General features: G+C 44.1%; 1 protein-coding gene across 1 annotated transcript; it reads right to left on the bottom strand.

Annotated features, from left to right (window-relative positions):
• Window positions 1–394: 394 nt before the first annotated feature.
• On the bottom strand, window positions 395–3,853 carry LOC148878661 (uncharacterized). The gene is made up of 3 exons (XM_088958223.1): window positions 2,524–3,853; window positions 1,226–1,333; window positions 395–791 (listed from the first exon to the last, which is right to left on the bottom strand). The coding sequence occupies exons 1-3, from the start codon at window positions 2,955–2,957 to the stop codon at window positions 647–649; spliced, it is 687 nt and encodes a 228-aa protein (XP_088814349.1). The 5' UTR covers window positions 2,958–3,853; the 3' UTR covers window positions 395–646.
• Between the last annotated feature and the right edge of the window lie 10,431 nt (window positions 3,854–14,284).

Genomic DNA, 14,284 nt, shown 5'->3' with positions numbered 1-14,284 from the left:
TTTGGCTGGTTTGACATCATTGACATTCATATTTTTTTTTCCTGCTGAAGAATGAATATATATTCCCCTGTGGACATCCATCCGGTCCAGTGTTAAAAGTCAGAGTGCTATTCTACTAATTTTTTCACTTTTCACTGTTGAATAGAGAAGCTTTTCCATGGATGTGCTCATCATCAACTCTGTACAACAGATATTCCAATCAGCAGGCAGGTTTTGGACAGAAACAACCCAGAATTTGGAGACATACTATGACTTCTCTTTAAACAACTACAGGCCGAGCGTTCTGATAAATTTTGTTTGATATGCATTTATTTATGTTGTAAATTTAAATTATTTTTATGGAATATTCTTTGATATATGGATTTGTTATTTAATTTAAGAGATCAAACCAGGCTTTATTTCTAAATAATAACTAACTTTTATGGATTCTATATCATTTGAAATGAGTTTGTATTTTTATTTTAGAGGTAACTAACATTTGAAGCTCATACTTTTTTCTTTTTTCTTTTTTTTTTTTTTTTTTTTTGCAATGGTGAATAAACAATTCTGAAAGACATAACCTTTCTTGAATAAAATACTGGAGATTTATGCACTGGAGTACTATATTCTTCTCTTGCTGCTTGCTGGTAATTGGTTAGGAAAATTTTCACCATTTTCTTTGCGCAAGTTTAATGCCCGTAATCCTTCTTGAACTATGAAAACCATTCAATCTGTGGGTGACATGGCACTCTCTGCATTTGCAAGTTGAAACTAATGTATGTTGGTATGTCTTTTTGCTTTTACCTCTATGCCTGCAAACAATACACACTACACACAGTTGTTCATAAACCAAGTTCCAGGAATCAGAAAGATCATCTACTTCAGTCTTGGGACTATTTACATTTCAGGCAGTTAAAGTTGAAGTTGAAAGAAAAAGTTAAAAAAAGAAAGAAAGGAAGAAAGAAAACATGAATAAGAAAGCCATCGAATCCATAACCAGGAGGAGAGGGATAGCGACTAAGAGATCCCAGTTAACTAGTTCTCTGAAACTCCTGACACATCATGATTACCAACTGTTTCAGGACCAAACAAACAAGCTATTTCTTCTCTTCTAAGATCAAACTCCAGCAAAATTGTGATGAACTGGGTGACTTAGATGAAAGCCCAGATGACTTGAAGGAGCTCAATGGCCTTAGGCTACGCAAGAAGCCAGAAATTCTTTTGGTTCTTTGTGTTTAGAACATACCCTGCATTCTGTCCCTTCTTTTGAACTCCAATGCATGTGCACTTACTATTCTCAATCAAATAATCTGCTATATCCACCGCCTTTGTTCCTCCTGGGCCTAGTGTACATCTGAATTTAAAGAAAGATCCATTCAGAGACTCAACTTGGAAAAGGCAAATTAATATTGATGAAAAGTGGTCTTTCATCTATAAGCTTCAACCTCTAGGCGACCTATCAAAAAGTTGTATCTATTCAAAGTGATTTTTATTACTTCAGCCAAAGTCAGAGGGAGAATATGATGGTCATTTTTTTTTCTCAAATGAAAACAAGCTGTGTTCTCATATCTAAACTCTTTCTTTCCTTCTTCAATTTATAATCATACTTACCACTAAAAGATCCCAGTTTCATTGGTTCACTTTAGCTCATTTCAGTGGTCAACATGGTTTTTCCCCAAATGAGGGTCGACTTGATTCTCTCATAAATAGATACCCATTTAGGGGATGTTCTATGACATGAATGTTTTTTGTTCATTTGCTTTTGAAATTGGCCCATCACCTAAAAACAAAAACATGTACTTGAACTGCATTTTTACATGTTTTTGTTTTGATGAAAATATATATATATATATATATATATATATATATATATATATTTCAAAAGATAAACCATGTTTTTCAAATCATCAAAATGATGGTTTTTGAAATAAAAACAAAATTTGGAGTAGAGGTAATGTTTATGGAAGATGATGGGAGACCATTAGATAAAAAACACGCTCTTCAAACCTGAAATTCAAGAATATGTTTTTCATTTCAGTTTTGGAAATGAAAAAACATATACAATCAAGAACAAGTTTTTCATTTTTTTGTTTGAAGAACTAATTTATCTTTAAAACTCAAAACAAGAAAAAAAAAATCACACTGGAGAATCCCCTAGGAGATTCCAACAAAGAATTATGTTAATGGCAACTTCAGTACTTGTTCACCCCTTAAAAAGAGGTTATTCAACCAATAAAAAAAAGGGTTGCATTTATATTTTCTTATGCCTTGTAGCTCATGTTTTAATTAGGCAATATATCAAAAAACGACCAAAATGTACGTAGAACCAGTCATAGATCTGTCCAAGCCAGCAGTTTAGTGGTTCAACCGGTTGGTTAGTTGTAACGATCAAAAGTATGAAGAAAATAAAAAATTGGACCAGGTCGGCAGTCCAGGGCCCCAGAATCCCGGGTCATAGGGTAACCGGTTCGATCATCAGAACTTGAAACCATTGGTGTGGTGTGGTTTATAAATATTGAATTCAAGATTCAAGAGCTCTCTCACCCTAAGAATGTGGGGGAACGACGCTGGCCAATGACAAGGGTATCGATGGAGAGCTTCCTGCTTTGCCGAAGAATGGTAGCGGCCTTGTCTTTGCCTTCTATTTCCACTCTCTCTACCTGCACTCGGACTTTGGGCTGAGCCGCCTCGCATGCACTCTTCATCTCTTCAAGAAACTCAAGGTCTCCACCACCTTCCGCAGCGGATCCGGATGTGCTGGTGGCAGCTACCGGCAACGACGGTCTTCTGCGGAAGGTTGCTAGAGCGTTGCGCTTCCATGAGGATGGCTGTTCCACATGGAGGAGGATCAGCTCATCGTTCTCCAGCAGGCCATGAGAAAGAACCCACTGGAGTGCATCGGCTGACTCACGGCTGCCGTTGGCAACTAGCATCACCTTCTTTGTCGGTGCTTTTCCGGTTCTGGAGCCCCTTTCCATCTCACTATCACCTCCGCCGCCGCCACCACCACCACCACCACCACCTCTTCTCAGCCTACAGGAGGGAGTTTGGCATGAAAATTTAGCAACCCATATACAAATTTAGGTTGCCATTTTCTTTGGTTCGTCAAAAATGATAACAAAAGTAACCACTAATTAGCTCGTCTTTTGTGATTTAGCTTCACAACCTTGTGGTCGATGCTAAATATGGGTCTGTGTGTTATCAGGACCCGTCCATGAGACCAGGTCAAAGCAAACAATTGCCATCAAATTAGAGGCCTAGCTGGGATATGGATAGTCACCCTGGGTTAGGTGCAATTATTGGCTATGTTAAAGAGCTGTTTGGTCAATAATATGTTAATAACACCCTATGTCAGTAATGCAGGCGAGGTGGTGGTTGTGGAGCATTAGGGCTTCAACAACTTAGGCTGGGTTGAGTCGGTTGACCCAAACCCAATCCCATTTTTTGGGGTTAGGTTGGGGTCGGATTGAAATTAGGATTAAGGTTTAGGGTTGAAAGATATGAATCTGAGATAGGGACGGAAATTAGGATTAAGGTTTGGGGTTGAAAGATATGAATCTGAGATAGGGATGGAAATTAGGATTAAGGTTTGGGGTTGAAAGATATGAATCTGAGATAGGGGCGGCAATTTTTTCCATTTCCCTTACTGTGGGGACGTTTCAGGGTGGGGATAGGGATGTATGGAAAATTTTCATTCCAATTGGTGGGAACAGGGAGAGTACCTCCCACCCTATGGGGCTCTTTAATCTTCACCTCATGGGAATCCTTATGCATGTATTTATATTAATATTTAAAATAAATTGTTTGAATATATTTAAAAGAATGTAAATTTTAAGTATTTTGTTTTTAAATGAAATAAAAAACAAAAAAAAAAACAAAATGACTGACATAATAAGAAAATCATGCAGGGAATGGAGATAATTAACCTTGTCCCCACCAGCAAGGATGGGGATGGGGACGGGAACAGGGATTTTTGCGGGGACGGGGATGGAGAGTGGTTCCCGATCCCCGCCTTATGTTGTTGCCATTCCTAGTTGCCTTAAGTTTGATGCTTTGCCCAACCCAAAACATACTTTGCTTCATTTTTCTTTCTTTTGCTACACATTTGTTTCATAGTTTTATGTATGAAAATTATAAAAAACATTTATTTATGTGTGAGTATTTATGTATATATACATAGAAGTATGTGGCATGTATCTATATGTGTAGAGCTATAATGAGTTGGTTCTACCGGATCGACCAAACCAAACCAAATTAGTTTTAGGTATATGATTTTGTCCTCATTGATGGTGTGTGATCTGACTACTCCTATCTAGAAGGCAAATTGGACTTCAGATGGACGACAAGTTGGATCGATCTGCAAAACAGTCTATTAGAGAACCCGGGGTAATTGATTCGACGAGGTCGCTCCGATGCTTAAGTCAGTAATTACGCTGTGAATGTGAGTTGAATGCTTGAGAGCTTGAGTGCTAGTGAGTAGAATAATCACATGTACCTTTGCCTTGAGATTTCGAGTCTTTCTATATTGGAGTATCCGTGGGCTTCACAAAAGAGCTCCGGGTTCTCCGGGCTGTAGAGATAAGGTTGGTTCCGTTCTTGAAGGAGAGCAGTACATGGATGAGGCTTATCGTCTACCCCCGATGTTAGACAGTTTTGTATGCCCTTAGCTTCAATTAAAATTGATGTACTTTATGAGTTTATTGTAAATGAATAAAAATGCATATTTGATTCATGTTCCCTTGGTATGTTTCTGTATATTACCCTTAAACTTGACACTTATTGAGACTCGTGTTAGTTTTGAATGTTCACAGTCAGTGGGTCGGTCTGGGGAGACCTATCCTGACAAGGCTGACACTGTGGTGCCACCAAGTTGGTTGGGGTGGCTTGTCTCAGCTACTGGGGTGAGACCCTAGGCACATACAGTGTGGGATTAATTGAATCTTTGAACTGGACCAGATTTCCAGTATTGCCCTGGACCTTGGAGATTGATGGGCAAAAACTGGAAAGTTACACCCGACCCCTAGACTCGATTATGATACTGCACTAGGTGTCGGATCGGTCTGTCTTTGATGTACCAATCAGTGAGATCCTTAGCGGGGGTCAAAACCTGGGTATGTTGGGACAATCCGAGAATTCATCTGAGTGGGTGATCATAGTGACGGGATCAGCCCCTTTGTCGGACAAAGGTAATGATCGGGGATGCACTCTCATTGTTGGAAACCAAGACTGCCGGCAGCCGATTTCAACTGTTGAAATTTGTTTTGCAAAGTATATTTTATATGAGATATAAAAGTATATATATTATGGTTTCTAAAATGTTTGCAAAAGGTTTTAATTCCCGGGATCCATATAAGTGGAGAGTGCAACACTGTTCCTTGCAGCCGAGGGAGAGGTCCTCTCTTGTCGGGTAGTGTATGATCATTATGGGCTGAGAGGTTAAGTGTAAGACCATTGAGGATAATACCTGATGGGCTAATCTTGCATCTGCCCACAGTCCCTGGGTGTTACAAGGTGGCTTGGCCCAGGGACCACTTAGGGTAAGTGTTGGGCCCATAGAGCCCATTTGATGGGTTTCAGGGGGTGCACTGTCTTTAACAGTGTATTCGACTAGGCCTTGTAACAAAGGCTGGGTCGAACCCATGTGGCTGATGTGTAGATCAATGCTTGGGTCCTACGCCATACAAGGAAGCCCAACTAGGCAGCAGTTAGGAAGGTTAAGTGAGCACATAAGCTTAATGGGCCTAAAGCCCATTTCGAACTGGGCTATTAATTTAGTTAATTAAAGGGGCGAATTCTGAGATGGATTAGCAGTTAGGATAGGGTCTTAATCCTATCCACTCAGAGAGTCCAGATCTGAATGTGATTCAGATCTAGAAACCTCCTAATAAGATTAGGATAAAGCTAATCTAATTTGCAGATAAGACAAGGGTTTATCCTTATCACTAGAAGAGAAGGATGATCCAAATATGATTTGGATAAGCACCTCCTAATGGGATTAGGAACTGATCTTTTCAAGTTAAAAAAAGAAGGAAGGGGGAGGCAGCCTTGAGAGAGACGAAGAAACACATCAGATCCTCTTTAGTGCTGAAATCAAGAAGAGAGAATTCTGCACCCTATGAATACTCTCTTGCCGCCTCCCTGCTCTTGCCGCCCTGTTTGCCAGTTCGATCTCCAGCTGTGGGAGAAGTCAAGATTGGATCTTGACATCAATTCTTTGAGAAAGGATTGAAAAGGGAGTTGTGCTCACGTTCCATCTTGCTGTTTCTTGCGAAGGACAGAGTTCTTGGGGAAGAACACTGTTGATTCTGCTCCATCCTGCACTGCGTCATCTTCAGTGGGAGCAGTCTTTGGATCCTTCCTTGGGCGTGAACACCTTCGTTGGGAGATATTACTTCTCTGTATCAGGTATTATTCTCTCCCATTCCTTTTGGTTCAGATCCGGTTCAGTTTAAGGTTCAAGATTGATCCTTGAAGATATGATTTTCTAAATAGGGAATGTGATTCCCAATTGAAGGGAGAGAAAATTTTTTGAAATTTGCCCCTTATTCCGCAATCTTTGGGCGTCCATGGGATGGATCTCTCAACCCCTTCACCCGATTCAGGCAGAACTGGGATGAGTTCTTACCATGATCTCGTGAGATTCGGAATCTGTTGGCTCATCATGACCCCAAGAGATTCGGGATCTATTAGGGAGGCCTTTGGAGTTGGTTATATGATGCTTCGGCTCGTTAGCTCTAAGCTGGAACTTCAATTCTTCAGTCCCGAACTGGATTGAATACCCGAGGTGCCTCTATGCTGAAGCGGGTTTTGAGCTGAGGTGGCTAGATACTCGAACTGTGAATGTTGCGAATTGGGCTTGCCTGGCTAAGTTGTCATCCTTCAATTAGATCGCGCCTACGTGTCCCCTTCCTGTTAGGTCGTGCCAAATCACCCTTCATCAATTGCCCCCCAATCCTTGTGCTAGGGGTCCCAACTTGGTGCGAGGAGTTCATTAAGGGTTTAGGTGGATTTGGCACGAGGTCTAGTCAATTTGGAGAGGGAAGTGTTGGTCGGGCCTGTTCAACCGTCTGGCTCAACTACGAAATAACCCAGGTAACGTCTCGGGCACGTGTGGACGTCACACGGTTTATAGATTCCGCGAATGTCAAAGAGCACGCTCAATCGATTTCGTCCTCAGGTATCGCGCTGCTAGTTTTCATGGGAGTCATTGGATCGCACAAGTCCCAACCGTTGATCACCATGTGGTGAACTATAAATAGGAGACCGAGGTGCCCCTTTCCTTTGGCAAAAATCTTGTGATTGAGCTCTCCTGAGGTCGCGTCGGAGTCTTTCAGCTCGCCACTCCTTCCTTTGTGTCTTAGGTTGTTTTCGTCCTTTTGGTGAGTTCGTCTTCTTTCATTAATTTGTTCTCCTTTCCTTTTCCTGTTCCAGTATGTCTAGTGCTAGTATAGATAGGCTACTTAGTGATTCTAGTGAGCCTGAGGGTGCCAAGGTGCGGTCCTCGGCTCTCACTGGCGAGGTCAACTCTTCACTTGAGAGTTCCTCTCTTCACCTTTTAGGAAAAGCACCCTTACCCGACGTTGGGCCATCTCGGCCTGAGGAACCTAAAGCTCAGGTAGAGGGACCGACCTCCAAAGAGGGGGTCCCATCTTGTTCTTGGGGTCGGGATTCAGATGACTTCGGCCTTCCACGATGACCTTGGACAGATTACTATCCTTGGTAGTCTGTTACCGTCTTCTCGACACCCTTACTTTTAGTATTCCCTTGGGTCGGTACCCTTGGGTTCATGGTCACCATGAACATCTCGTAGATGGGTTGCCCTTCCCACTCCACCCTTTCATCATAGAGATTATTAAGTTCTTTGACATTACCATTGACCAGTTACACCCAAACTCCATCCGAAACAAAGTTGGCATGATCTCTTTGTTCCACGAGTATAACTAACCTCTTTCCTTAGACATCTTTAGTTTGATCTGCTCGATCAAGAAGAACTCTGCTTGCCTGTGCAGGGATACCCGACAGAGTTACTACATCTCCCCCCGCCCCAGGTTGAAAATCCTGTTCGGCAGCTCAAACAAAGTACCGGCTTGGAAGACAATGTATTTTTTCGTCCAGAACCCTGAGGGGTGGCCCTTCCTGACTCACTAGCGAGTGGCCATCAAGGACCCCGGGGTGAAGCTAGATGTTGAGACTAGGGTGGTTGTTAATTCCTAGAGGGACCTCAGCTTGGAAATGAAAGATTTCTTGGCCAAGGAGAAGCTTGTACGAGTTGGGTTGAGTTCTCCTGGTAGGCCTCCACCTCGGCGCTCATATTACTCTTTCTTATTTTGTACTTACTTTGGCTCGTTACTAACTTCTTCCATTTTCTCTTGTAGAAGCTATGTCAGATGTTGATGCAGAAAACCTTTTGCAGAGCGTCCAGAGGGGGAAGAAGAGGAAGGCCTCAAAGAAGTCTCGTCGGGAGGTCGGTCCTTCAGTTCCTGCCCAACCTGAGGTCGTTGCACTGGAGCTGATCTCGACCGAGCTCCCAAAGGAGGAGGTTCGTCCCCAACCTCTAATCATGGACCTGGACGAAGACTAGGACAAGGGAGCTCCGCCTTGCGAGCCCGAGGGTGCTTCAGTGCCCAAGCCTCAGCTCTCAAAGGAGAGTATAATGACCCCGCGACTCGGGATCCTCAAGAGTAAAGACGCCGTTTTTCCCTGTAGAAATCACAGAATGGGCTGACATGTCCACAAGTTAGCTTGGGGGCAGGGTGTCCAGTTACTGCATGGTGGTGAGTACCCCGCCCTTTTGTTCTCTTTCCTTATTCATCTGTTAATGATACTTACATCTGCTTTCTATTTGCCAGGTGAACTCCGCCATTCATTTACTTGTCTACCAGTCTGAGATCCGCTTGAAGCGAGCCCGGGAAGCCGAGGAGAACGCTCAAAAACTTTACCGCGAGCTGGACTTAACTCGGGGTGAGGTTCTTCGAGCTAAGAAGGGAGCTCGGAGCGAGCAGGAGCTGATCATTGTATTGACAGAGGAGAAGGAGAAACTCAAGCGCGAGATCAAGAACCTCGATGCGATGATCAGGGAGCACACTGAGATCTTTGACACCGCCATCCAGGAGGCGCAGTCTCAAGAGAGAGTGTGTCATCCAAGATTTCAAGGAGTCTCTGGAGTTTCACAATCTCTAGGTTGAGTACGGATCAAGCTCATATCAGTCTGGTTTCAAACTTTGCAAGTGGCTGATGCGGTGGAAGTTTCCCGAGCTCAACCTCAGAGTTGTTTCCATGTCGGATATCACTCCTGAGATGGCGAAAGCGGCTAATGAAGAACCCAACTCCTCCAAAGAGAAAAGCGAAGATGAAGTCCTTGAGGCGGGGCCGTCAGGAGAGGCAAGCCGAGAGGACATGGAGGAGGATCACATGGAAGGCGAGAGGACATGAAGTCCGAGCTTGGTTATAGTAGTTTTTTTTTTTTGTACTCAGAGTTCTACATTAATGAAATATAAGTGTTTTGGCAATCTTCATGTGCAAAAAAAAATTCTAAGTATAGATTACTCCCGAGCTGGCGAGCTAAACCAAATAGGACTGAACTTTTTCTAAGTATAGGTTGCTGCCAGGACGATCAAACACTGTAGGGTACATACCTGAACTATCTATGCCTGAGTTGCTTATTTGCCTGTGTCGAGCTAACGAGCTCAGCTCCGTGTGGGGTTAACCTTACGTTGTTGTTCGCCAAGGTGAATTAGACACCATAAGGTTTGCACTCGAGTTGTCTATGCCTCATAGGCGACTAAGACTCATCTGCCTAATCCAAAGAGGCGAGTAGGGCTTGTCTGCCTATGCCGAAGAAGCGACTAGGACTTGTTTTCCTATATCGAAGAGGCGACTAGGACATGTTTGCCTATGCCAAAGAGGCAACTAGGACTTGTCTGCCTATTTCGAAGAAGCGACTAGGACTTGTCTACCTATGCTGAAGAGGCGACTAGGACTTGTCTGCTTATGCCGAAGAGGCGACTAGGAGTTGTCTCAGTGTCGAGGTCTTCTATTAGCTCGATGCCATAGGCTTCTGGGAGTGACTCGCAGTCCTCTCTCCAGTTCATCATCTTTGGGTTGTAGGTTCCCGAGTAGTACCTTCTTAGGTTATTAATATTCCATTCTTCTGGTACCTACTTCCCTTCTAAGGTTTCGAGTTCATACGTGCCTTCCCCAAATACCCATTTGACTCAATACGGTCCTTCCCAGTTCGGTCTGAGCTTGCCAACGTCGGGCTCCGGTACCATAACCTTTCGAAGAACCAGGTTACTGACGCGAAAGTGTGGTTTTCTGACTCGGGCGTTATAGTACCGAGCTACTCTTTGTTGGTAAGCTGTGGTTCGAATGTAAGCCAAGTCTCGTACCTCTTCTATCAGGTCTAGGTTGGTACGGAGTTCGTCATCATTCATCTCCTTATCGTAAGCCTCCAACCGTAGTGTGGGCACCTCGATTTCCAGTGGGATCGCCGCTTATATGTCGTATGTGAGGTTGAAAGGGGTTTCACATGTGGTAGTCTTAATGGTAGTTTGGTAGGCCCAAAGGACACTGGGTAATTCGTCCACCCACAACCCCTTGGCTCGAGCTAAGCGAGCTTTCAATCCACGAAGTATCGCTCTGTTAGTGACCTCTACTTGCCCATTCGCTTGGGGATGTTCCACCGAGGTAAAAATCTGTTGGATCCCCATTTCAGAGCACCAATTTTGAAACTTAATATCTTTGAACTATTTCCCATTGTCGGATATCAGCACCCGATGTAGTCCGAAGTGACATACTATGTTTTTCCATATGAAGTTCTGTGTGTTGCGGGTTGTGATCGCTACCAAGGGTTCGGCTTCCATCCACTTCGTGAAGTAATCTACTGCTATAGCCAAGAACCTCCTCTACCCTATTGCTGGGGGGAAAGGACCGAGGATGTCGATTCCCCACTGTGCAAGGGCCACGGGCTAGTGAGGTATTTCAGATCAGCAGCGAGTTGATGGTGAATGTTGGCATGCCTCTGGCACCTATCATATATTTTGACGAGCTCGAGTGCATCTGCCTTCATCGTGGGCCAGTAGTAGCCTTGCCTTAGCGCTTTTTGTGCGAGAGCTTTGCCCCCCAAGTGTCCACTACACAAGCCTTCATGTGTCACGAAGTACTTGCTCGGCTTCTGAAGGTCGCAAGCAACGTAGGTAAGGAAGTGTGAAAGACCTCCTACATAGTTGTTCGCCTATGATGACATAGTTTAGTTGACTAGTGTTCTACCCTCTGGGTTGTGTTACATTCTATAGGTAAGGTCCCATGGAGCAGATAACTCACGAGTGGATCAACCCAACACGGTTCCGCTTGTGATACAAGAGCGACCTCTCCTGCCCCCCTCGAGAATGCTGAGCGTCGTGACAAGGCATCAGCCTTGTCACAGTTCGCATGGTGTTGCAGATCGTGATGGCTAGTCGTGACAGGGCATCGACCTCAGCATTCTCGGACCTTGGAATCTGTCTGATGAAGTAGGAGACGAAGATGTGCAAGATCTCTTTGACTTTGGCCAAATAAGCTGCCATAGTAGGGTCGGGAGCTTCGTACTCACCAGTTGTGAGTCACTGCATACAATGAGGTGCTTGGCCTTCATTTCCCTTGCTAAGGTTAACCCAATGACTAATGCTTCGTATTCTGCCTCGTTGTTTGATTCCTCAAATCCGAACCGGAGAGCATATTCCAGTTTCACTCCGCTTGGGTCGTACAGTATCAGTACTGCACTGTTCCCCTACTGGTTGGACGAGCCGTCGAATTGGGGGATCCATGGCTCCTCATCCCAATTCAGTTTTGCTCTGATCGGGATTGGTGCTGCACTGGTCAAAGCTCCCATCATGTGGTCGAGCTCGATCAGCTCGGGGGTCACTGTGTTGAATGTGCATTCTGCCACAAAATCAGCCAAGACTTGAGCTTTTATTGTTGGACAAGGCTCATACCAGATATCATACTCGCTCAGTTCGATGAACCACTTCGTCAATCTCCCAGATACCTCGAGTTTGAGCAAGATCTGCCTCAGGGGTTTGTTGGTGAGAATTACGATAGTGTGGGCCGGGAAGTACGGGTGGAGCTTTTGGGCTGCTATGGTCAGTGCATACGCTAATTTCTTGATTTTCAGATACCTGGTTTCTGCGTCCTACAAAATTTTACTAACATAGTAGATGGGCTGTTGGACACGATCTATTTCTTTGATTAGTACCGAGTTGACCACCTAGTCGCTTGCAGAAAGGTATAGTTTTAATACGTCCCCTTCTTCAGGTCGGGTTAAAACTGGGGTGGTACCTAGGTATCTTTTTAGCCCGTCAAAGGAAAGTTGGAATTCTTTAGCCCATTCAAAGTCCTTACTCTTTTTTATCGCATTAAAAAGGGTAGGCAGCGATCTGCCGACTTGGACATGAAGCAGCTCAGGGCGGCTATCTGACCAATTAGCCTCTGAAACTCTTTTATTTTTAAGGGTGGTCTCATATCTAGTATGGCTTTTATTTTATTCGGGTTGGCCTCGATGCCACATTAGTTGACTATATAGCCAAGAAATTTACCCGAGGTGACTCCGAATATGCACTTATTTGGATTTAGCTTCATATTATATCTTCATAAAATTTGGAAAACACTTTATAAACCATTCAATAAAAAATTCAAAAATTGGGTTTCCACGACCATGTCATCAACATAACACTCTATTTTATTGCCGATTAATGGCTCAAAAATCTTATTTACAAGGCTCTTAAAGGTTGCCTCGGCATTTATTAACTCGAAGGGCATGACCTTGAAATAGTATAACCCAAGCTCGGTTATGAAGGCAGTTTTCTCTTCATCAGCAGGATCCATCCTAATCTAGTTGTAACTAGAATAGGCATCCAGGAAGCTCAGCAACTCATGCCTTGAGGTCGCATCCACTAGGTGGTCGATCTTGGGTAGTAGGAAGCAATCTTTCGGGCAGGCTCTATTCAGGTCGATGTAATCGATGCACATGCGCCACTTGCCATTGGCCTTTTTCACCAAAACCGGGTTAGCCACCCAGATCGAGTAATGGACTTCCCTGATAAAGTCTATCGCTAGGAGCTTCCCAACCTCTTCATCAACTACCCTCCAACATTTTGGGGCAAGGTTGAGCTTCTTCTACCTTACTGGCCTGACTAAAGGGTCGATGTTCACTTTGTGAGTTATAATTTTTGAATCAATTCCGAGCATTTATGTCGTGGACCAAGCAAAAATATATAAGTTTTCGAGTAAGAAACTTACTAGTTGGGAGCGAAGTGGTTCGTTGATCGAGGCACCGATCTAGAGAGTCTTGGTCAATTCGTCAACAGAGACCAGTATGTGGACCGTCTCCTCTATCAGGGCAGCTCGCTCGTTGGTGTACTCCGTAAGTCACTCGAGCTCTACATCTTCTGCTAGCTTCACTTTTCCTTTAAGAGCGGCTACATAGCATTTGCGCGACTCGAGCTTGTCACCTCGCACGACTCTCACCTCATAATCAGTTGGGAATTTCATCGCCAAATAGTAAGTGGATACCACCACACGTAGGACATGTGTGATGGGCTGACTTACTATGGCGTTGTAGGGGGAGGGAGTCGCCACTACCAGGAAGGTGTGCTCAAATCGCACGATGTTCGACTATGTGTTGGCTTCTATAGGTACTATGACTCACCCAAGAGGTTTGACCTCCTCAACACTAAACCCTACTAAAGGGGTATCTCCCAGTTTCAAGTCGCTCTGTTGTAATTGTAATTTATTGAACGTCTCCTTGAAGAGTATATCAGCCGAGTTGCCTGAGTCTACCAATATTCGCTTTACTTTGAAGTCATTGATTCGCAGGTTTACTACTAGAGCATCGTCATGAGAATACTGGATCCCGCATGCATCGTTCTTAGTGAAGTATATCGGTCCTTCAAACCGAAGTTGCTTTGGTGGGTTTTCCTCTTCATTTTCTAGCTCGTAGACCGAGGTCCTCCTGGCTGCCAATGTGCACCCAGCGATGATGGATCCATCGGTAATCATGCTAATTACCCCGTAGATTAGTCTCTCTTTTGGCAACTGTCGTGGCAGTTGCTCGTTCTACATGTTGGCTTTTGGGGCATTTCTCCTCTGATCCCCCTGTCGGTGTGTCTGCCGATCTGTTTGTCCCCTTTCTTTATGTAAGATGAAGTTCTTCAAGTATCCGCGTCAGATGAGTTCCTCGATCTCGTCGCGAAGATTCATGCAGTTCTCTGTGTCGTGCCTGTGATCTCGGTGAAAGTGGCAATAAACGTTTGGGTTCCTTGCTGCTGGT

The sequence above is a fragment of the Nelumbo lutea genome, chromosome 1 (genome assembly GCF_056320005.1).
Source record: "Nelumbo lutea isolate HS-2025 chromosome 1, American lotus-T2T, whole genome shotgun sequence".
NCBI classification, from domain to species: Eukaryota; Viridiplantae; Streptophyta; class Magnoliopsida; order Proteales; family Nelumbonaceae; genus Nelumbo; species Nelumbo lutea.
The sequence above is the reverse complement of the archived record's forward strand: the minus strand, read 5'-3'. Positions and strand labels throughout refer to the sequence as shown.

Coding starts and splice junctions, on each gene's coding strand:
- LOC148878661 (XM_088958223.1), bottom strand. CDS start 2,957: ATGGAAAGGGGCTCCAGAACCGGAAAAGCACCGACAAAGAAGGTGATG. Junction 1,334..2,523: donor CGTTCCCCCACATTCTTAGG/GTGAGAGAGCTC, acceptor CTTTAAATTCAG/ATGTACACTAGGCCCAGGAG. Junction 792..1,225: donor AAGAAGGGACAGAATGCAGG/GTATGTTCTAAA, acceptor TATTGTTTGCAG/GCATAGAGGTAAAAGCAAAA.